General features: G+C 37.8%; 2 protein-coding genes and 1 long non-coding RNA gene across 6 annotated transcripts in view; 1 reads left to right on the top strand and 2 right to left on the bottom strand.

Annotated features, from left to right (window-relative positions):
• The window catches only part of LOC111195512 (perforin-1), a 30,037-nt gene extending 18,703 nt beyond the window's left edge, over positions 1–11,334 (bottom strand). Inside the window, exons 1-2 of one of the 4 annotated variants that reach the window (XM_049476408.1) lie at positions 10,507–11,105; positions 9,704–10,403 (exon numbers count right to left, since the gene is read on the bottom strand). In XM_049476408.1, coding sequence (XP_049332365.1) covers positions 9,704–10,403; positions 10,507–11,042 — 1,236 coding nt within the window. In that variant the 5' untranslated portion in view covers positions 11,043–11,105. Of the gene's footprint in view, positions 1–9,703; positions 10,404–10,506; positions 11,106–11,184 lie in introns of those variants that run through there. The other 3 variants (XM_049476407.1, XM_049476410.1, XM_049476409.1) reach the window with 3 other exon arrangements.
• LOC103030905 (uncharacterized) overlaps positions 1–16,002 on the top strand; it is a 35,763-nt gene extending 19,761 nt beyond the window's left edge. The window contains exon 3 of the long non-coding RNA XR_007438488.1: positions 15,611–16,002. This is a non-coding gene — a long non-coding RNA (uncharacterized LOC103030905). The remainder of the gene's footprint in view (positions 1–15,610) is intronic.
• A 6,813-nt stretch (positions 16,003–22,815) lies between these two features.
• LOC111195514 (perforin-1-like) lies at positions 22,816–24,675 on the bottom strand. The gene is made up of 2 exons (XM_022683068.2): positions 24,143–24,675; positions 22,816–24,039 (listed from the first exon to the last, which is right to left on the bottom strand). The coding sequence occupies exons 1-2, from the start codon at positions 24,673–24,675 to the stop codon at positions 22,848–22,850; spliced, it is 1,725 nt and encodes a 574-aa protein (XP_022538789.2). The 3' UTR covers positions 22,816–22,847.

The following is a 24,675-nucleotide window of genomic DNA, read 5'->3' as shown; positions in this document are numbered from 1 at the left end:
CCCACAACAGCTCAATGGGGTTCAGATCTGGTGACTGCGCTGGCCACTCCATTACCAATAGAATACCAGCTGCCTGCTTCTGCTGTAAATAGTTCTTGCACAATTTGGAGGTGTGTTTAGGGTCATTGTCCTGTTGTAGGACAAAATTGGCTCCGATCAGGCGCTGTCCACTGGTTATGGCATGGCGTTGCAAAATGGAGTGATAGCCTTCCTTATTCAGAATCCCTTTTACCCTGTACAAATCTCCCACCTTACCAGCACCAAAGCAACCCCAGACCATCACATTACCTCCACCATGCTTAACAGATGGCGTCAGGCATTCTTCCAGCATCTTTTCATTTGTTCTGCGTCTCACAAACGTTCTTCTTTGTGATCCAAACACCTCAAACTTGGATTCATCCGTCCACAACACTTTTTTCCAGTCTTCCTCTGTCCAATGTCTGTGTTCTTTTGCCCATCTTAATCTTTTTCTTTTATTAGCCAGTCTCAGATATGGCTTTTTCTTTGCCACTCTGCCCTGAAGCCCAAAATCCCGCAGCCGCCTCTTTACTGTAGATGTTGACACTGGTGTTTTGCGGGTACTATTTAATGAAGATGCCAGTTGGGGACCTGTGAGGCGTCTGTTTCTCAAACTAGAGACTCTAATGTACTTATCTTCTTGCTTAGTTGTGCAACGCGGCCTCCCACTTCTTTTTCTACTCTGGTTAGAGCCTGTTTGTGCTGTCCTCTGAAGGGAGTAGTACACACCGTTGTAGGAAATCTTCAATTTCTTAGCAATTTCTCGCATGGAATAGCCTTCATTTCTAAGAACAAGAATAGACTGTCGAGTTTCAGATGAAAGTTCTCTTTTTCTGGCCATTTTGAGCGTTTAATTGACCCCACAAATGTGATGCTCCAGAAACTCAATCTGCTCAAAGGAAGGTCAGTTTTGTAGCTTCTGTAATGAGCTAGACTGTTTTCAGGTGTGTGAACATGATTGCACAAGAGTTTTCTAATCATCAATTAGCCTTCTGAGCCAATGAGCAAACACATTGTACCATTAGAACACTGGAGTGATAGTTGCTGGAAATGGGCCTCTATACACCTATGTAGATATTGCACCAAAACCAGACATTTGCAGCTAGAATAGTCATTTACCACATTAGCAATGTACAGAGTGTATTTGTTTAAAGTTAGGACTAGTTTAAAGTTATCTTCATTGAAAAGTACAGTGCTTTTCCTTCAAAAATAAGGACGTTTCAATGTGACCCCAAACTTTTGAACGGTAGTGTACCTGTATATAGAAGACGCTACAATTCTAGCGCTCCATTCAAATGTTTTTATAGCGTTGGATATGTGATGACAGCTACAGTTAAGTACCGATAACTATAGTCTGAGCTTTTTTTAACTTACTTGGACATTTGTTGAAGTTAGGCAATAGGATCTCATAAACCAATACCACTACCCTCACTTCTCTAGCCCAGATGCTGCCTGTGCATGTAAATATGTCTTTGCTGACACTAGAAGAGCTGGAGAAAGGAGGACTTTGGTAGTGAGAAACATATCTAAGTAAAATAACCGCAGTACATAATATAATGTAAATGTGTTTAGTTTATGAATATTGTTTTAATAAAGTGTAACTGTAAAAAAATATTTAAATTATATTGAACAATTTTAAATATGTCATTAATAATTAAATAATTCATAATTTGGGTTTCCAGTCCAAATGTATGCAATTGGATGACCTTGGATGTGGCCACAAAAGCAGAAACAAATAGCACAAGAATATCAGGGTACTTCTTGATAGACAAATGACGAAGCAAAATAAGTGGATATGCTCATATTCAGTGTCTTGCAAAAGTATTTGTACCCCTTGAATTTTTCCACATTTTGTCACTGTTTAAGTAATAGACAAACAACAAGTATTGCATAAGTGTGAAGTAAAACGAAAATGATATAAGGTTTTCAAAATTTCTATCAAAGAAAAATCTGAAAAGTGTTCCTCTAATACCAACACTTAATAGAGCCACCATTCACTGCAATTACACCTGTAAGTGCTTTTGAGTTTGTCTCCACCAGATTTGTGCATCTAGAGACTGAGATTTTGCCCTATTGTTCTTTACGAAACAGCTCAGGCTCAGCAAGGTTGGATGGAGAGTATCTTAAGACTGGGTCATTTTAACACATAAATATTCTTTGATCTAAATGATTCCACTGTAGCAATGTATATTTAGGGTCATTGTCTTGCTGGAAGGTAAATCTCCTTCCCAGACTAAAGTCTTTTATAATCTTCAACAGGTTTTCTTTCAGGATTGCCCTTTGTTTGGCTCCATCCATCTTCTCATTAACTCTGACCAGGTCCCTGTCATTGAAATTGAAGAGCAATTGTCTAAGGCAGAGAGGATAAATCAGGGCCATACTCCAATTAAATCTCCCCATCCTAAAAAGTGTAAGAAAGGCAAAGAAAACCCTCAGTGATTGTATCGGCGAGACCATTCTGATGGCGGTGAATTCACTAATGAAGAAGATGGATACACAGACTGAACTTCTGCTGAAGTTAGAGAAAATGATTTAAGAGAATACTGCTGCTATCAGTGTGAACAAGAAAAACTTTATAATCACTTTAATTCCTAAACCTAATAAAGATATACTTTTTTTAGATAACTGGAGACCCATCACTCTGCTTTGCACTGATTATAAAATCTTAGCTCATGTCTTTGCTTTGCTAATCCCATCAGATTGGTATTTTATACGCTAGATTATTGTGACTTTATCGAAAATGGTAGCCTGATTTTGTTTCTTGATTTTTATAAGGCGTTCAATGCAGTTGACACTTGCTTGTTGATACACTTTTTGTTAGATTCTTTGAAAATGTTGGGTTTTGGGGATAATTTTTGTGGAATAATTAAGATGTTTTATAGCGGCCCTTCAAATCAATAATAGTCCAGAGTTGCAAGGAATTTACATTTTTGGTGGAGAATATAAGACTAGCCAGTTTGCTGAGCACTATTTTTATTAAGTTATTTAATGGTGGAAAGAGCCCTCAATATAATTTCTTCAATCTCCAAGCTTCAGGTTTAGCACTCAACTTAAAAAATGTGAGATTCTTCCCATCCATAATTGTATACATAAAACATTTCATCAATTTAGGTTGAAAATAAAGTGAAATTTTTGGGAATATTAGGATCTAAAATTATAATTAGAAGAGAAGATTTTAACATTTCAGATAGTTTAGTAGATATGGAAAAAAAGTATTAGCTGTTGGTTAACAAATGATTTGACTATTTTTTGAAGAAACCTGTTGACTAAAGCAGATGGCATTTACAAAGTTGTCTATGCATGTCGTTCTATGTACATATCACCACAAAATATAAGAAAAGCTAATTCTATTATTTTTGTGAAAAAGCAAGACTCATTATATTAAAAGGTCCCAACTAGGTAAAAAAATACGAGAAAGGTGGTATTAATGCATTGGAATTTGAAGCCATGATTGGTGCATTTAGGATTAAATGGCTAAAAACCTTTATTATGCAACAAAATTCAATGTGGTTTCATATTCCAGGTTAATTTTTTAGGAAATTGGGAGGAATTGGTCCTTTTCTGAAGTGTGATTTTAAAATGAGTAAGATTCCAGTCAAACTACTTCCATAAACAAATACTTCAGTTCTGGAAAATTATTTTTCAACATAACTTCTCTCCTCATGGATCAACTTTATGGAATAATGGGGCAATAACAGTGGGTAGAAAGTAAATATTTTTAAAATATTGGTATGACAGAGGTGTTGTTTTTGTAAAGGACCTTTTAGATCAGGGGTCCTCAAACTACAGCCCGCGGGCCGCATACGGCCCCCTGCGCTCATTTGATGGGCCCTTTTAGCTACAACAGCAGTACCTGCTCCCTGGCCCCTCGCACAAGCAGCATTAGCTATACGGGGAAAAAACAGTAAAAAAATGACAATTGGCCATCGAGAGTCTCCGTAGACAGATTAAAAAAAAAACAGAAGGCTATTTCCCACGGTAATCAGACAACATACTACCACTTGCTCTGTGCTGGTCCCATGCACTCTGAGACTCACATCTAACGGAATGTCGAGGAAAAGAAAAATCGACTCTGAGTGCAGGGTATTTAATTAACATTGGACCTCTGACTACCTTTTTTGTGCAAAGTAAAGAAAAGGCTGTTTGTCTCATATGCCAGGAGTCAGTCACCGTGTTTAAGAAATACAACCTGCGCCGCCATTATGAATCGCACCATAAAGACAAGTTCGGCTGTCAGACGGGGCAGGTGAGGACAGACAAAATAGCAAAACTGAAACATGTGTTGGAGACTCAGCAAAATTCTTTTATAAAGCAAAAACACCTAAATATATCATCAGTTCGAGCTAGCTTTCAAGTGGCCAAGCTAATAGCTAGCAGTGGAAAGCCGTTCACCGACGGAGAGTTTGTAAAACAGTGCCTGACGGCGGTTTTCAAGGAGATGTGCCCAGAAAAGGCAGACCTGTTCAGCGCGGTGAGTCTATCCGCACCCACAGTTACACGGAGTGTAGAAGAAATGGGAGACAATTTGCACCTTCAACTGCAAACTCAGACAAAAAGACTTTGCTCCTTTTCACTGGCTCTTGACGAAAGCAACGATGTGCGTGACACGGCGCAACTGTTGATTTTCATCCGCGGAACTAATGATAAGTTCGAAGTCACAGAGGAGCTTGCTGGACTACAAAGCATCAAGGGAACGACAACAGGAGAGGACATCTACAGGAAAGTTCACCAAACGGTGGCGGATTTAGATCTGGACTGGGCTAAATTGGTGAGTGTGACCACGGATGGTGCGCCGAGCATGGTGGGTTCTATGAAAGGAGTGATAGCGCGTATCAACAGAGAAATGAGTGAACGCGGCCATCCTCGTCCGATCGGCGTACACTGCTTGATCCATCAACAAGCACTCTGTTGCAAAGCAGTTAAGTGGGATTATGTCATGAAAATTGTGGTGTCCTGTGTTAATTTCATCAGAGCTCATGCTGTTAACCACAGGCAGTTTCAGGCTTTTTTGTCTGAGCTAAATGCTGATTACGAAGATGTGCTGTACCACACTGAGGTCCGCTGGTTGAGTCGAGGGCGAGTTTTGAAACGTTTCAATGACCTGCTCTTCGAGATCAACGCGTTTATGCTGTCCAAAAACAAAGCTGTGCCAGAACTCACCGATGAAGAATGGAAATGGCACCTTGCTTTCTTAACAGATGTAACCAACCTACTCAACAGTACCTACTCAAATTTCTGCCATTTTCCCACTACACAGAAACGGGCAGCTGAGGTGCCTTCACTTGGATTACCGACTGAAAAATGTGCGGAGGCCATGGAATTTTTGCAACGCAAATTTCAGGTGAGATTTGAAGAGCTTCATGCCCACGCCAAAGACATTCATCTTTTCCAGAATCCCTTTGCTGCAGACATTGACTGCATCGATCCAATTTACCAGCTGGAACTGGCTGAACTACAAAATTTTGACAACCTTAAAGACGCATTCAAGTCCAGCACTTTGGTTGATTTTTATGCCTCTCTTCCCGGTGAGACGTATCCAAATCTAAAAAAACACGCACTCAAAATGACAAAAAATTTTGGGAGCACCTACATCTGTGAGCAGACTTTTTCCAGGATGAAACAGCTCAAGTGTCCAACGAGATCCAGACTCTCTGATGAACATTTGCATCACTTGTTACGACTGACAGTAACAAACATGGAACCTGACATTGACTGTCTTGTCAGCCAGAAGCAGGCTCACAGTTCACATTAACTTATGAAAAAGCACTGTATGAGGTAGGATAATGGAAATTATTACTTAATAAATCATAAAAATGTCTGCATTATGAATTACACATATAGCATATATTATGCAACCAGCATCACATGATAAATAGTTTTTAATGTTTATTTTTTGTCCGGCCCCCCTGAAGACTGAAGAACAGTGAGGTGGCCCTTTAGTTTAAAAGTTTGAGGACCCCTGTTTTAGATTGTCATGGAAATTGAATTTTACATCTTTTATTGAAAAATAAAATAATCTTAGAAGTTCTAAAGATTTTAAGTTGCGCAAAGCGATTCCTTTAGCATTGATTCAGTTAATCAAACGTCATTTTATATTTGAAGGTGACTTTCGATGCCCACATTAAAAGTGAACAACTGTAATTTAGTTTTATAGTGTAATAATAAGTAATAATAAGATTATCAATGATGGTTTGAAACTATGAATATATAGATTTACTATGAATATAATAAAGCTTCTTTCAATAAATGTCCTAATACCAATATATAAATATGACTTTTGCTTATTCCAAATTTTCTAAGGTGAAAGAGACCCATTTCAAAATTATAAATACGATTTATCCTGTAGCCCTGTTTCTTGAAAAAAGATTCAAATTTGATATTGATTTATGTTCCTTTTGTAAGACAAATGCAGAAGAGCATTTGTTTTTTATGTCAATATTTACTATATTTTTGGATGGACATCAGAAACTGGATTAATATCAAACTTAATATTCCTTCTTTTGAGGTAGAGGACATTTTATTTTATATGAGAAACATAAGTTCAGCTTTCTCTAATGCCATACATATAATTTAACTTTTAGCAAAATACCACATTCACTGCAGTAAATGGAAGGGCAATAAGTCCTCTTTCCCCTGTTTCATAAATAAATTTAAGTCATATTATTCTTCATTAAGTAAATAAAAAAAATTAAAAATTGCTAGTATCATCTCAGACCAGATCTCTAGTAACCTTTTGTTCTAAGATTATCATTTTATAACCTTGCTTCTCTATTCTGTGTGTTTGTGTATGCTCCCCCTAGCTTCTAAACTGTAGCTGTTATCCTCTACAAGATGTTGTACTATTGTATATTGTTTTTTTTATGTGTTTCTAATAAAAAAACAGAAAAAAAAAAACACAAGCACCTTCTGTGTATTAGACCCTCCCTTTCCGTCAGAAATCGCAGTTTGTGAAAGTGGTTCAATGCTGGTAAGAGTGGTTCAGTGCTGGTAAGAGTGTTTCAGTGTTGGTAAGAGTGTTTCAGTGTTGGTAAGAGTGTTTCAGTGTTGGTAAAAGTGTTTCAGTGCTGGTAAAAGCGTTTTGCGTCTTGTAAATTTGTTTTAAGTTTTGTAAATTTGTTTTTCTGAGATGTAATGTTTTTTTTGCCCATGTAAAATATTATTTTCTTGTATGTAATTATTTTTTGTGTGTAAATTTGTTTTAATTTTTGTAATTTTGTTTTCTGACATGTTAATTTGTTTTGCACTTCAGGACCACTGTAGAATGGCCATGACTTGGTAGATTTGCAGGTATAGAATACTTTTTCTATTTTTGGATGATGGATTGTACAGTGCTCCTTGCGATGCTCAAAGCTTGGGATATGTCTGGTGAGTTCCTTGGTCTTCATGATGCTGTTTGTTCACTAGTGTTTTCTAACAAAGCACTGAGGCCCTGGCAGAACAGCTGTATTTATACTGAGATTAAATTACACACATCTGCACTCTATTAACTAAGTAAGAGACTTCGGAAGGTAATTGATTCCACTGGATTTTATTTAGGGGTTTTAGAGTGAGGGGGGGCACATTTCAGATTTTTATTTGATAAAGATTTTGAACACCATGTATCATTTTCATTCCACTACACAATGATGCAATACTTTGTATTTGTAGATCACTTAAAATCTCATTTAAAAATAAAATACATTTAAATTTGTTGTTGAAAGTGACAAAATGTGGAAAAATTCATAGGGGTATATATACTTTTGCAATCCACTGACAAGACTAGGAAAGTTTTGCATATTATGCAAATTAGCAAAAAAATTGCAAAAACTGTAAAATAGGCTATTATAATACAGTCCACAGGCCCACAGTCCACTAGCAAAAACACTTACAGACCTCGTTAAAGCTGCAACATATTGGCCAAACCGTGGCCAATGTGAGACAAAATTATATTGTTGATACTTTTTGTCAATTTTGCACATCACTGCAAGACGCTGCTGTTTAGAGATAAATTGAAATCCAGAGATGTGACTGGGAATTTGAGCTCTGATAAATCACTATTTGACTGGCTTTACCAACCAAAAACGTGGCATGATGGATCTAAAACCTAAAGCCTTCATGTGAGTACCATGATGGGCTACATTCTCTTCAGCTACCTAAATGCACACTGCTATATGAGAATACTGAGAATACTTAACGACTATCCAGTAAGTCTAAAAAATAAAAAAACAATGTTCTTACTACAGTGCTATAAACAAATCGTTTTCTGGGTCAGAAACCAGTGTAAATTCCACTGGAATTTAAGGCAGAAGGGCATTAACTGACATAGTTGGCATGTTGAGTTGGTCCTTTACATGTATCAGTAGCTTCAGCAGCAAGTATTTTAATTTAGCTTTTTCTTTGGAGTGTCAAGCTGCAAGTGACTGATTTGTTAATAAAGCTTTATTTAGTTTTTTTTGTAGGTTTGCAATCTTGTTACATTTACAACAATGCACCAATTAAAGGTAAACTTAAGGAAAAGAGTACACTGAACTGATTCAGTAAAAATGAATCTAATCTAATTGAACATTGTGTACTGGTTCCAGTGTTGTATGTACTGTTTATATAATGTAATTTACAATTTAGCATTTATATTAAACATTTAATACTCTTTATAGAAAGACATTTCACTCAGTTTGTGAATGCTTTAATTAAATCAAAATACATGTTACATGGCAGTCAAAAGTTCAGCAAGCATTGCCAAAGCATGATTATTGTATTTTCTTAAAACGTACAGGTCTGGGAAAAAAAGATACCACTTAAAAATGATGAGTTTCTTTGATTTTACCAAATTTAATTAAATTGAATTACATCTGATTGTGGAAGGAAGATGGATGATCCCAGACATCAAACCAAGCTGAACTGCTGGAATTTTTAGTAAGACTGGTGAAAGAGAACATACCAAGATGCATAAAAACTGTGATTAAAAACCAAGGTTTTCCACCAAATATTGATTTCTGAGCTCTTAAAACTTTATGAATATGAATTTCTTTTATTTGCATTGTTTGAGGTCTGAAAACTCAGACAAATATTAGAGATTATTGTTCATTTTACTCAAATATAGGAACTGAAATGGTCTCTTAATCATTTCCAGAGCTGTATTTTTGATTTGTCAAACAAGCAGTAAGAGCTAAGCTGTTTAAGCAACATAACTGCCGGACATGATCTGGTTCTGCTGTTACAGATAATCACTCTTATAGTAGAGCTTACTGGAGTTATTCTGGGCTGCCTGGAGTTTCCACATATCTTTAATCAGAATGCCGTTTCTGGAGTGGAATATTTTGGCCAGTTTGGCGTCCGTTGGAGAACGACTATAATTTTCACACCGTTTACCCTGCAGACTGGGAGCACAAATTAGAGAATAGGAGAAAACAAAGGTTCCATGTTGAAAGTAACATGTCTCAGTCACATCTCCACTTCTCAGGTCAAAGGAGCACTGTCCAAGAAGATCACTGTTCCAGTAAGTGTCTGCATCGTATACTTTGAAAGTGAGCTGTTTACTGATAGACAGCTTGACAGGACCATACTCAAAAGTTTCTCTCCAGTCGGGATTGTTGTCATCTGTAATCACTTTGGTGCGTCTGATTGTTTCTCCAAACGTTACTTCAACCGAGCCATCAGTTTCAGTCCATCGGTCTCCGTATAAGTTGTTGGCCCTAAGCTTGAAAACCTTCAGCGTGGCTAGATTTTTTTCAGCAGGACAGCAGTTGGCCGTAATAACCTGACTTGTTTCACAGTCACAGGCACAGCGATCCCTTGGATTAGTGCGATGCCCAATCTTACAAGACTCAGAGCAAACATTTTTTAAACCATTTTCAAGGATATACGTCTCAATAGCTTTCTTGAGTCCTTTCTTGGCAGGGTGCTTGTTATCCAGCACGGAGTGCAGGGGTTGAAGAGAGTACATTACCACATCTGGGATGGTCTTCAGAGATTCCAGCCAAGCATTTAGTGCATTTGGATGTGAAGTAGAAGAGAAAAGGATATCCTCACCATTGATGTTGCCTCCAATGATGTCTGTCTGTCGCTCATTAAACATTGAGCTGAATTTATCATTTGTGTTCAGTCTCTTCTTTAGCTCTTGACAGTGGTGGTCCTCTACTTTCAGGGTGACACCCTTGTATGTCCCTGATGCCTCCACATCCAAACAGTCTTTAACTGCCGTTTCAGTAAGGCCACTCATTGATGCTTGACAGGTTCTAATAGCTGTTACCGCTTGCATCCTCCCACCTAATTCCACTCCTGTGGTATAGTGTGTGCCAAACATGTCAATGATGCCCTGATAAGATTCTTTATTATATTCTGGTGGAAGAGACCTAACAGCCTGAAGAAACTCCTGATGCAGTGGTGGTGAAGATGCTATTTTGTAGCTGTGAAGAAATGGACTAATGTTTGATTTTTACACTGGATAATTAAAACATTCTTAAAACAATTATCATGATTAAAATGTTTAAACAGGCAAAATCAACTCACCTGTAGAGGCTGCATTTGACAACATGCTTGGTGAAACTGTACTTGTCTTCTTTGGACTTGTCCATTGCATATGTTGCTTCACGGGAATGAGTGCCTCCTAAAGAAACCGAAGCCTTCAAAGGCACATCTAGTCCAATTTTCCAGTTGTTCGAAATCGACGAGGTAGAACCTTTCACGAGAGCTTCACTGGAGTCATAAATCATGCTGCCAACCTTCTTTGCACATTTTGAGAGGGATCTCCAGTAGGTCACAGCTGCCGGTATCTTCTGCTTTACATTCTTTAAATATGCGTTCGGATACATTCGGCAACTACCGTTTCCTATGTCCCACTTCTCCATGTCGATCACGAAAGACCCTTTTCGCTCCATCTTCACAACGTCAAAGCCCTCTCCTCCAAGGTTGTATCCAGGTATGAAGTGAGCATTGTTGCATTCTGCTGGCCCACCTAGTTCTGGCTCTTCTTCTGCATTCAGCATGGAGAGAAGAGAACACCACATCCAGCAGGTGACAAGGCAACGGAACATCCACCCCATCATCTGAGACAGAAGAAAACAATAAATATTTTTTACTTAATAAACAATGCAGTAATGTCTATCTATATTATGTATTATCCAAATATTCATTTACTATGCCATTAAGACAAATATTCCAATTTCATTATATTCCATCAGTGCTTACTCCAGTCTTGGCTTTTGCTGAGGTGTGAGCTGTACTAGCCCAATCCTTCATGTTAAATACTAGTGAAAGAGGGAGGGGCTTATTTTGTTGGTAAGATGAGTTACCATGTATCACATTCTATACATCATTCTTAGGTTTATGAGGTGCCCATTTTAGAAAATCCAACTTATTATTATGATTATTGAGTAGACACTAACTCATGACTCGTGTATTCAGGATATTAAGTTCCTTTTATTCTGCTAGATTTAAAAGCCTTACATATAAAAGAATCCTATTTTTTCTTATTAGAAATTAAACTTGCAAAACTGTCTAAACGCTTTACACTCAGCATTGCAGTCTAATTTTACATGTTCATTTTTTATGATGGGATGGCAAAATTATCTTTAAATTTCTTGAATCTATTTTTCAGTTATACTTATTAGTAAAATGTCTTCACAGATTTTTACAGGTTCTACACAAATGAAACAAATAAAAAAGAAAATAGAACAATGACAAAAAATATTATTGTAGCAGCTGTGAGTTTACTTTTGTAATTACCAAATGCAGTAGATTCTTTATTGTACTGTTTGTTTGTACTTCATTTTAATCTAAGCAGTTTGTTTATTGACTGTAAAATCCAACAATTTCGTTTTTTTAAGCGCTCCAAAGAACATCTCATTTAATGAATTATTATGGTTGTATGAAGTTCCACTCAATTTGCAAACCAAACTCTACATTTTTTGTAATGAAAAATAAAAGAAAACATAATTTACATGTGTTTATATGTCCACCCTTCAACATTTTAGTTCCACTCATTCACAGTGAAGTTGTAAGGAGTGTTTCACTGCACTGCTTTGAAAAGGATATTAAAACAAAAGAGGCTATCAAAATAAATGTAATTTACATACTGTAGTCTAGTCTTAAAAGGTGCAGTAATATAAACATCCTGTTAAATTCTACGGAAGAAAAATAGCTTTAAAAAGGTTATGTAAAATGAATGTTGGTGGTTTGTAGTACATAAACCAACAGCAAAATCATACATTACCTCAGTGGTCAAATCATACACAGCTGGAAAAGGAAAGGATATGGGCCCTTTAAGGTAGTTCCTCATTAACACTTCATTTATTGTCATTCAAAACTTACAGAAAACATATTTATGATTTTTAATGAAACATTAATAATTTGTATTTAATATAATTTATTATCAGACAAGCTTCTTGCCTATAAAACTGCTTATGTAGCAAAAAAACAAAACAATAAACACTAATAGTTATTGACATTGTTTGAATATTAGATTGAATTATTACAAAAGTTATTTTCAATGGCAATGGATAAAAAAGACCTAACTGAAATACTAGTGTTCTTTGTACACATGCAACATATACTACAGTGAAGGAAATAATTATTTAATCCCTTGCTGATTTTCTAAGTTTGCCCACAGACAAAGACATGAACAGTCTATAATTTTAAGGGTAGGTTAATTTTAACAGTGATAAAATATCAAAAATTAAATAAAAAAAATCACATTGTATTAATTATTTAAATTGTATTAATTGTATTAATTATTTAAAAATGTCTTGGTGGAGGGATAGAGGTACATGGCTCCATCCATTCTCCCAATGATTTGGTTAAATAGTCCTGTTCCCTTAACATAGAAATATACATAATGTTCCCACCTCCAATCTCCAAACACGACAGAGGAGGTAATGCCAAAGTGCTCAATTTTTGTCTCATCTGACCACAGCACCAGCTCCCAATCTCTCTTAAAATCATTCATGTTTTCATTGGCAAATTTCAGACAGGCCTGCACATGAACAGGGGGGCCTTGTGGGCACTGCAGGATTTTAATCCATTACAGCGAAAGGTGTTACTAATAGTTTTCTTGGTGACTGTGGTCCCATTTGCCTTGAAATCATTATTAAGTTCCCCCCTTGTACTTTTAGGCTGGTCTTTCACCTTCCTTGTAATCAAGGAGACCCCACAAGGTGAGATTTTGCATGGAGCCCCAGATTGATGTTGACTGACAGTCATTTTGTATTTCTCCTATTTTCTTACTATTACGCCAACAGTTGTCTCCTTCTCACCCAGCATCTTACTCGTGGTTTTGTAGCCCATTCCAGCGTTTTTCAGGTCTATGATTTTGCCCTTGACATCTTTAGAAATCTCTTTGTTCTTGCTCATGTTGTATAGGCTAGACTCTGACTAATTGAGTAACAAGTTGATTAGGAACGTTTGGAAGGGGATCAACGTTTGGTAGGGGATCAAAATGCAAATAATTTATACAATGTAATTTTACAGACTGTTGCCTGTGGGCAAACATACAAAATCAACAAGGCATCGAATAATTATTTACTTCACTGTATGTGTATATGTTTGTTACATAGCACATATTTAAAATGTGTATAATAAACAAAATATTTTTTTTTTAATAAAATACATTTTATTGCTTTGTCTTTTGTTTTTAAAATGGCCCTGAACAAGTATTATAAATTATTATAAAATTATAAAGCATTTCCCTATAAACACAGTTCATCGGGTTCATCCAACATCTGGACAAATCAATGCTTTTATATCAGATAATATCACAGTATGTTCATGTTTCTGCTGAATCTCAAATCCCTCCTTATCGCCTACAGGGAACCACAGTTCTATAATGTTCTGCTTAGAGTCAGGGGTGTCCAAACTGCGGCCCGTTTCCTTTTTTGTAGCGGCCCGCGAGGTATTTTAGAAATAGAATGAAAGTTGACAGGTTTTTATAATGTGAGATTCAAAGGCCGTTTCTCAATCTGCGTTCTTGTCTGTACTTGTGTTCTTGTGGACTCAGGAAACGTCATCAGTCGCAGCCCAAGTACTGTTCCAATTCAGAAGATCGCAGTTTGCCAAGTACACAACTAATACCTGGATGTGTTCTTGCTCCTCCCACTTTATCGAGGATGCAAGGAAGGTGACTTGTGTGCACTTCTTAAGGCCTCAGCATACTTCATGCGGAGACGACGTTCGCGTGGCTCTAGCGAACAATGTGACGTAATTGCGGAGAAAACGAACAGGCGCGGACGTCGCACAGGGGCTTCGTTCGCCGTGTCGTGCACATGGAAGCTGGGCAAACTCCACGGCCGAAGACACAACGCGACAAAGGCTGTGATTGGTCGTTAAAAAAGAGGCGTGCCAAGAAAACAAACATGGACGATTTTGAGGAAAGGCTGGCTGAGCAGGTACAGCGGTACCCTCACCTTTACGATTCGTCATTAAGAGAATACAAAGACACCCAGATTGGTTTAAACTCGTAGTCATGAAACTAAGCGTTACTAACGTAACAGCACCACCTACAGTTGTGGAGCATGCAAGACAGGCAAAGCGAAGCCGCAGAAAGTATGCCAGCTCGAAAGCTCGCGAAAGCACGCTTGACTTTGTGCAATGCGAAATGAGAGCAGTATCAGCGTAATGCAGGAGAAGGTACATAACTGTAAGTACCTGTACGTTTTTTAAACGTTTTAAGTTATTTTTAGGCGAGAATGTGGGGGTTTAGATTTCAGATATGTGGTTTATTTGTTAAGAAAGCGGCTAGGTGAAAATGTGCTCCTATGTTTTCGGAACAACGCTTTCCGCTCCTCTAAGAGGGTGACGTCATCAAGTACACAGCTGTTCCAATTACACAACAACCGTCCAGCTTCCTCACGTCCTCGGGAGTACGCACTCGCGATCCGAACTTCCCAAGTCCGTTCTTTCCAAGTACGGGAGTCCAGACTTGTGTACTTGTGTATTGAGAAACGGCCAAAGTTTGAACGCTCAGAAACGGGCCAAAGAGTCTAAAAGCGGAGAGAGTGCACTTTCCTAGCACAGAAAAACGGGGTAAAATAGTCTAAAAGCGGAGAGGGTGTGCATTTCTAGCGCAGAAGAACATGGGTAAAATAGTCTAAAAGTGGAGAGGGTGCGCATTTCCAGCGCAGAAGAACATGGGTAAAATAGTCTAAAAGTGGAGAGGGTGCGCATTTCCAGCGCAGAAAAACGGGGTAAAAGAGTCTAAAAATTGCCGTAATTAAGGAGTTTAATATTAAGAGACATAATGAAATTAAACATCAATTTGAAAAATCTTTACACAACACTGTCAAAGATAAAGATAGTAAGTCAAGTAAAATGGTGTGTAAATGAAGTTTGGACACCCCTGGCTTAGAGTAAATTATTTAGTGACTTTTACGCTACTCTGCATACACAACCAAGATTCTGATGTGAAAGATGTAAATATCAATTGTTATGTTTTTAAATCTGAGTACTGCTATTGTCCAGTAGTTTGAAGGGGAGAAGTTCAGTGTTGGATCGTATTCAAGTTAACTGATAAAATCAGTGGAATTTTTATTGTGAGGTTTTAATAGGAATAATTGAGGGGACTGTGTCCTACCCTATGGCACACCTGATCCTGAAGAACTGTTTTTTTTCTTCTCATTGGCAGGTCCTTCTGAAACAGATGGAAGGTAAAGAAGAGAGGTAATCACGGCACGGCACAGCACGCACCTCCCCAGCAGTGCCCAGCTAAACACCCTGTAACTGATGAACATTTAGCTCATGCGCAGAATGCTGTAATGGATGCAGGCAGGCCTGAAGTCAACAGGTCAGTGATTTACAGTCATCATTTAAAATATTTTTATATATAAAAATTTCCAACAACAAGATAACAGTTACCTTTATTTTCACAGACTAGTACTTTTCACACACTTTGAAAAGAAAATAAACTCAAAACAAACATTTAATTTATTGTCAGTTGAGTATTTAATTATTAATATTGTATTCAAACCATTGTTGAAACAGAATCAGGTCATGTCAGCACCTCTGAATGGAAATCTTATTGGTTTATGGGGCCGTATGTTTTGTTGATATTTTTCTAATAATAAACTTTACAAATTGACATTCCCTTCACTGCATGACCAAAACTGGCTTAATAAAAGGTTTCAATCTGGTCTAAGAATCAAATGTATAACTTAGTTTCCCGCACAAGTTAAAATCAGAGACGGAACCAATCGGAGGAGATGGCAACAGGGAGTCAAAAAAGTCCTTATACGCTGGTCAAACTCAGAATCAATCACTATTTTGAATCAATCACTATCAATCACTATTTTTGGGGCGGGAAATCTCAACAGTGAACTTGCAAGTGAGCTTTGAGAACAGCTGCAGCTAATTTCTCCACTAATCCAGAAAATGTTTTTTATTGCGAAATGTGAATTAACATTAATACACCTGGTTGCAGTTTGTGTTCCAAAGTGTAAGGCATTTACTACATTTCAGGTACAGTATTTTTTAAATGCTAAATCATTAAGGTAGGACCTAATGTTCTCTGAATAGCACCACAAGAGCACTGTGTGAATCATGCAGGAATAAAACATATTATATTACAGACAGAGTCTGAATGTAGAACTGTGCCAGTCAGTCAGGGTTCTAGTGATTTTTTTTATAAAAAAAATCACAGAACAGTTAGATATAAATTATGAAGAAATTGGCTCTTCAGAAAGAGCTTCTAACATGTTTTGCATAAAGGATGTACCGATTTGGTCTCAGATGGCTTGAAAAAATGTTAGTTTAGATGTAAATGGAAAATCATATTTTTTAGGGCCAGCATGATCTTAGATATTTGGGCTAAGCCCCAGATGGCTCTGCTCCTGCTAAAACCAACTAGGCAGTAGTGATGCTTCTTTCCGGTTTGTCTGGGTGTTGGTGAAGGGTTTTCTAAATATAGATATGCCCTGTGTTGTGTTATCACTGTGCTTGATGACTGCTAGGCAATGGTGTTGAATTCCTGTTTGCCAAGGGATGTGTCACACAGGACCCATCTAGTTAACATCACCGTAAAGTTATTTGATGCTTTTTGTACATCTCATTATTCTCATAATTCATATTATACAGGTCTGGAAAACAATGAAGAGATCGCTTCTGTTTTTGAATCAGTTTCTCTGATTTTGTTATTTATAGGTATATTTATAGGTGTATAATTTAACGGCAACTCAAAACTAGATTTTTTTTAGGGCAGGGCAGCTTTAACCAACACTTCCAGTCTTATTACATCCTGGCTCCAAATAACTCTTAGAAAAGTCATTAGCCTATGGGTTCACATCCTTTTTTCCCCTCACTGTGAATGTTAACATGTTGTGTTTAATAAAACCATGCAAACACATACTTTTTGAGTGGTATTAGTTTAAGCAGCCTGTGTTTGTCTATTGTTGTGACTTAGATGAAGATCAGAAAACATTTAACGACCAATTTATGCAGAAATCCAAGTAATCCCAAAGGGTTCACATACTTTTTCTTGCAACTGTATATACCTAATATATGTTGCATACCATGTTTGGTGAAGCGATTCAGTGCTAGATTTATTTTGTGAATTTGTGCAGTGATTTACTGTGCTGCCTGTATACTTTCTAAGCTAGAACAGCCTCTCAGCTTGACGAGTAACTGAATGCCATAGATTATAAATTAGTGAACCTTTATCTTGCATGTTCATTAAGGTAAAGCAATAAAATCAATGTACCCTTAGACATTTGTATACAGTATATGTTAAATATACTGTATATATGTTAACATTGTATTTTCTGTTTTTAGCATGTTTAAAGTTTGCTACTAACATGGCTTTACCTTTATATTACTCAAATCTTTTATATTATATATTCAAGCACTTCAAATTTTGTGTAAAATGTAAAAACCAAAAAAAAATCTGATCAGTTTAGGTGGTAATTAATGGGCAGTTATGAATAGTATTTTGTAAATCTACAATAGCTTGCAAAAGTATTCATACCCCTTGAACTTTTTCACATTTTGTCACCTTACAACCACAAACTTAAATGTATTTTATGGAGATTATATTCTTGCAGCTGCTGTTTCTGAATAGGTATTTTAACATGCAGTGGTTCTCAAACTGTGGTACCGGTACCACTGGTGGTACTCACAGCATCCCAAGGTGGTACACTAGATGACCTCTTAAAATCATCTGCTTGAATTAAAATATTAAGAACTGAAATCTCTAAAGTTTCCACCTGTAATTTTCCTAACATTGCGTTTGTTTTTGTTTAGTGTATTACCCGTTAGAACCTGTATGAGCTCACTTCAGTCCTTCACTTTCAGAGCTACAGTTTTATCATTATTAACATCAGCTTTATTGGACCTACAGTAAAACCTTGTGGAACGCCACAAGATATAATAACCTACATCAATCAGCCAGTCACCAACGGTTTACTACAGTTTCTGCATTACAGTGTCATATTTGAATAAGTTTTTCCTTCTCAGTAGCAATACTGTATTAACCAGAAACAATAACCAATCAAATGACTTACCTAGTTATACTGCAAAAGCGAGCAAGCTCCACACAACAGGTGACGAACAATTGTATAAATGTATGATGGCGTGTGAATTACACATCTAGATTACTGTTTATGAATAACATTGTGTGGGGTAACTACATGTGTTTCTGTGAAATGGCTTGTAGGTGGTACTTTGAGGTTTTAGTTTGGTCATTGGCAGTACATGGCCTAAAAACTTCTGTTCTAAAGGACTTGAAGATACTTAATATACTTAATATATTTTTAGGTGTGGCTTACTAGTAGGGTTGCAGCGGTAACCGGTTTCATGGTATACCATGGTATTAAAATGCACGGTTATCATACCGTGTGTGTTTGCTTATTACCGGTAAAACGCAAGCCAGCGGAGAAACTCACCCGCGCATGCGCAACTCTGCTCCGCTTCAGCTGCTCAGCACACAGCGGTGAGAACAGCAGAAAGTGCATCAGACTAAACAAATCTCCGTCCGCCTAAAAAAAGGCTAAACTAAAATCAGCAGTGTGGGACTATTTCAGAGACCCGCCGAACGCACCCGAGGATGGTTATCCGATTTATAATCAATGTGGCCGTAAAGTCACAGCTAAAGGTGGACATACGTCAAACCTGTTCTCCCATCTCCATGAACACCACCCCGCTGTGCAGCGCAAAGTATGTGTTTAGTTTATAATTTTAATCTGAACATAAATAAAATCTCTTTGTAGTCGTGCACAACCCATGCGGTAAGCGGCCGCAAAAGCGTTGAGTTATCCGAAATTTGGGCACGCGGGTACAGGCGTGAAGTGCGTGCTACGATGGATTCACGTGTCCGTGTAAAGGTGCTCGCCGGACTGGATGTGAAAGACGCCATTCATTTACATGCGTTAATTTTCAAATTCTGACGTGCCTGTTTTTCATGTGTTAAAACCAGACTCAGAAATAAATCCCCTCTATCTGGTTATATACCAACTTGGCAGTAAAACGGACGTTTACAACAGTTGTTGATCAGACACTGACCCAGGCTCAGTTTATCAGATATTAAATAATTTAAACTTAAATAATTGTACTGAATAGTTTAAACACAGGATCTTTACTTCTTAGAGGACATGTAATGTGTGACACGTGTGTGTGTGTGTGTGTATATATACAGTGAGTCCAAGAAGTATTTGATCCCTTGCTGATTTTCTTTGTTTGCCCACTAATAAAGACACTATCCTTCTGCACTTTTAATGGTAGATATATTCTAACATGGAGAGACAGAATATCAAGACAAAAATCCAGAATATAATTTTAAAGAATATATTTTAATTAATTTGTATTTCAATGAGGAAAATAAGTATTTGATCCCTCTTGCCAAACACACTCAATACTTAGTGGCAAAGCCTTTGTTTGCAAGCACAGCGGTGAGACGTTTGTTGTAGTTAACCACAAGTTTAGCACACACACCAGGGGGAATTTTGGCCCACTCTTCTTTGCAGATCCTCTCTAAATCATGAAGGTTGGTGGGCTGTCGCTTGGCAACTCTGACCTTCAGCTCCCTCCATAGATTTTCGATCGGATTGAGGTCTGGCGACTGGCTGGGCCACTCCATGACCTTAATGTGATTTTTCTTGAGCCAATCCTTTGTTGCCTTTGCTGTATGTTTAGGGTCGTTATCATGTTGGAAGACCCAACCACGGCCCATTTTCAGATCCCTGGCAGAGGGGAGGAGGTTGTCCCTCAGGATTGTGCGGTACATGGCTCCATCCATCTTCCCAGTGATGCGGTGAAGTAGCCCTGTACCCTTGGCAGAGAAACACCCCCAAAACATTATGCTTCCACCTCCATGCTTGACGGTGGGCACAGTGTTCTTGGGGTCATAGGCAGCATTTTTCTTCCTCCACACATGGCGGGTGGAGTTGAGGCCAAAAAGTTCAATTTTGGTCTCGTCTGACCACAAAACCTTCTCCCAATAACTTGGTTCATCTTTCAAATGATCATTGGCATACTTGAGGCGCGCCTCCACATGTGCTCTCTTCAGCAGGGGTACCTTTCGGGCACTGCAGGATGTGAATCCATTGTTGCGCAAAGTGTTGCCAATTGTTTCCTTGCAAACTGTGGTCCCAGCTGCCTTCAGGTCATTTGCTAACTCCTGCCGAGTGGTTGCAGGGCGATTTCTGACCGTTCTCTGACCGTCTTCTTTGGAGCACCGGGCCGAGGTCTGTTGATTGTCATGTTATACTCTTTAAACTTTCTGATAATTGCACCAATAGTTGTTACTTTCACATCCAACACCTTACTAATCTTTTTGTAGCCCATTCCAGCTTTGTGAAGGTCAACAATTCTGTCTTTGAGGTCCTGTGACAGCTCTTTGGTTTTACCCATGTTGGAGACTTGAAATCTGTGTGATCTGTCTGATTCTGTGGACAGGTGTTTTTCACACAAGTGATTAGTAAGAACAGGTGGCTTCAGGTCAGGTAACAAGTTGATTGGGAGTGTCTAACTGGTCTGTAAAAGCCAGAACTGCTAATGAATACTAAGGGATCAAATACTTATTTCACTCCATGAAATACAAATCAATTAATATATATTCCTTAGATTTATTTTCTGGATTTTCTTTTTAATATTTTGTCTCTCCATGTAAGAATACATCTACCATTAAAAGTATAGAATGATCATGTCTTTATTAGTGGGCCAACGAAGAAAATCATCAAGGGATCAAATACTTCTTGGACTCACTGTATATATATATATAAATATATATATATATATATATATATATATATATATATATATATATATATATATATATATATATATATATATATATATAATTATATACACCCTTAATGACCTTAAGAGTAGTGGAAAAACCTGGTTTCCTTCACCTAATGGTGTACAGTTTATTTTTTTTAAGGAGACATTATCTATATAGTTGTTCCAGGTTTCTACAATAAATAGTTAATTGAACAAAAAACCTTTGTTGTAATTTCTTTAAGGGTCAGTTTAATAATATATGTAACAAACTGTGATACCGTGATAACCGTGATACCGCGGTATTTTCTGAGACGGTTATCATACCGTGAAAATCTCATACCGTTGCAACCCTACTTACTAGTTTCTTACAGGCCAGTAGAGAGACTAGTAAAGTTTGCACATTATGCAAATTAGCAAAAAATCAGCAAAAAGTTGCTTGCAATTTGCAAATTGTTTGAATTTTCAAACAATAAAATTAGAGCTGTAAAATAGGCTATTATAATACAATCTTGGCCCACAGTCCACTAGCAAAAACACTAACAGACTTCAAGCTGCAACATAATGGCCACACAATGGTCAATGTGAGACAAAGTGGTGTTGATATTTTTGTCCATTTTGCGCGACAAGTAGGCACATCAGACGCTGCTGTTTAGAGATAAATTGAAATCCAGAGATGTGACTGGGAATTTGAGCTCGGCTAAATCACTATTTGACTGGCTTTACCAACCAAAAACGTGGCATGATGGATCTAAAACCTAAAACCTTCATGTGAGTACCATGATGGGCTACATTCTCTTCAGCTACCTAAATGCACACTGTAGTATGGGGACACTGAGAAGACTTAACGACTATCCAGTAAGTCTAAAAAATATTAACAATGTTCTTACTACAGTGCTATAAAAAAAATTCCACTGGAATTTTAGGTGGAAGGGCATTAGCTGACACAGTTGGCGTGTTGAGTTGGTCCTTTACATGTATCAATAGCTTCAGCAGCAAGTATTCTTATTTAGCTTTTTCCTTGGAATGTCAAGCTGTAAGTAACTGATTTGTTAAAAAAGCTTTATTTTGTTTTTTGTGGGTTTACAGTCTTGTTACATTTAAAATAATGGACCAATTGAAAATGCAGCATTTATATTAAACATTTAATACTCTTTATAGAAAGACAAAGACTACAATGTAGTCAATTTTTGAATGCTTTAATTAAATCAAAATACATCTTACATGGCAGTCAAAAGTTCAGCAAGCATTGCCAAAGCAGGATTATTGTATTTTCTTAAAACGTACAGCTCTGGAAAAAAGAGACCACTTAAAAAGGATGAGTTTCTTTGATTTTACCAAATTTAATTGAATTGAATTACATCTGAATGTAATCAAGAGAAAGATCGATGATCACAGACATCAAACCAAGCTGAACTGCTGGAATTTTTTGTAAGACTGCTGGAGGAGAACATGCCAAAATGCAAAACTCAAATTTCAGACATTATTGTTCATTTTACAGAAACATATACCTATAAACAGCAAAATCAGAGAAACTGATTTAGAAACTGAAGTGATCTCTTCATTATTTCCAGAGCTGTATTTTTGATTTGTCAAACAAGCAATAAGAGCTAAGCTGTTTAAGCAACATAACTGCCGGACATGATCTGGTTCTGCTTTTACAGATAATCACTCTTATAGTAGAGCTTACTGGAGTTATTCTGGGCTGTCTGGAGTTTCCACATATCTTTCACCAGAATGCCGTTTCTGGAGCGGAATATTTTGGCCAGTTTGGCGTCCATTGGAGAACGACTATAATTTTCACATTGTTTACCTTGCAGACTAGGAGCACAAATTAGAGAATAGGAGAAAACAAAGGTTCCATGTTGGAAGTAACATGTCTCAGTCACATCTCCACTTCTCAGGTCAAAGGAGCACTCTCCAAGAAGATCATTGTTCCAGTAAGTGTCTGCGTCGTATACTTTGAAAGTGAGCTGTTGACTGATAGACAGCTTGACAGGACCATACTCAAAAGTTTCTCTCCAGTCGGGATTGTTGTTATCTTTAATCACTTCGGTGCGTCTGACTGTTTTCCCAAACGTTACTTCAACAAAGCCATCAGTTTCAGTCCATTTGTCTCCGTATAATTTGTTGGCCCTAAGCCTGAAAACCTTCAGCGTGGCTAGATTTTTTTCAGCAGGACAGCAGTTGGCCGTAATAACCTGACTTTTTTCACAGTCACAGGCACAGCGATCCCTTGGATTAGTGTGATGCCCAATCTTACAAGACTCAGAGCAAACATTTTTTAAACCATTTTCAAGGATATACTTCTCAATAGCTTTCTTGAGTCCTTTCTTAGCAGGATGCTTGTTATCCAGCACGGAGTGCAGAGGTTGAAGAGAGTACATTACCACATCTGGGATGGTCTTCAGAGATTCCAGCCAAGCATTTAATGCATTTGGATGTGAAGTAGAAGAGAAAAGGATATCCTCACCATTGATGTTGCCTCCAATGATGTCTGTCTGTCGCTCATTAAACATTGAGCTGAATTTCTCCTTTGTGTTCAGTCTCTTCTTTAGCTCTTGACAGTGGTGGGCCTCTGCTTTCAGGGTGACACCGTTGTACGTACCCGATGCCTCCACATCCAAACAGTCTTTAACTGCCGTTTCGGTAAGGTCACTCATTGATGCTTGACAGGTTCTAATAGCTGTTACCGCTTTCATCCTCCCACCTAAATCCACTCCTGTAGTATAGTGTGTGCCAAACAGGTCAATTATGCCCTGATAAGATTCTTTATTATATTCTGGTGGAAGAGACCTAACAGCCTGAAGAAACTCCTGATGCAGTGGTGGTGAAGATGCTATTTTGTAGCTGTGAAGAAATGGACTAATGTTTAATTTTTACACTGGATAATTAAAACATTCTTAAAACAATCATCATGATTAAAATGTTTAAACAGGCAATATCAACTCACCTGTAGAAGCTGCATTTGACAACATGCTTGGTGAAACTGTACTTGTCTTCTTTGGACTTGTCCAATGCATATGTTGCTTCACGGGAATGAGTGCCTCCTAAAGAAACCGAAGCCGTCATTGGCACATCTAGTCCAATTTTCCAGTTGTTCGAAATTGACGAGGTAGAACCTTTCACGAGAGCTTCACTGGAGTCATAAATCATGCTGACAACCTTCTTTGAACACTTTGGGAGGGTTCTCCAGAAGGTCACAGCTGCAGGTATCTTCTGCTTTACATTCTTCAAATATGTGTTCGGATACATTCTGCAACTACCGTTTCCTATGTCCCACTTCTCCATGTCGATCACGAAAGACCCTTTTCGCTCCATCTTCACAACGTCAAAGCCCTCTCCTCCAAGGTTGTATCCAGGTATGAAGTGAGCATTGTTGCATTCGTCTGGCCCAACTAGTTCTGGCTTTTCTTCTGCATTCAGTATGGAGAGAAGAGAGCACCACATCCAGCAGGTGACAAGGCAACGGCACATCCACCCCAT

Source organism: Astyanax mexicanus, chromosome 3 (genome assembly GCF_023375975.1).
Source record: "Astyanax mexicanus isolate ESR-SI-001 chromosome 3, AstMex3_surface, whole genome shotgun sequence".
NCBI lineage: Eukaryota > Metazoa > Chordata > Actinopteri > Characiformes > Acestrorhamphidae > Astyanax > Astyanax mexicanus.
Note: the sequence above shows the minus strand (reverse complement) of the source record. Positions and strands in the feature narration are given on the sequence as shown.

Coding starts and splice junctions, on each gene's coding strand:
- LOC111195514 (XM_022683068.2), bottom strand. CDS start 24,675: ATGGGGTGGATGTGCCGTTGCCTTGTCACCTGCTGGATGTGGTGCTCT. Junction 24,040..24,142: donor GTCAAATGCAGCTTCTACAG/GTGAGTTGATAT, acceptor ATTTCTTCACAG/CTACAAAATAGCATCTTCAC.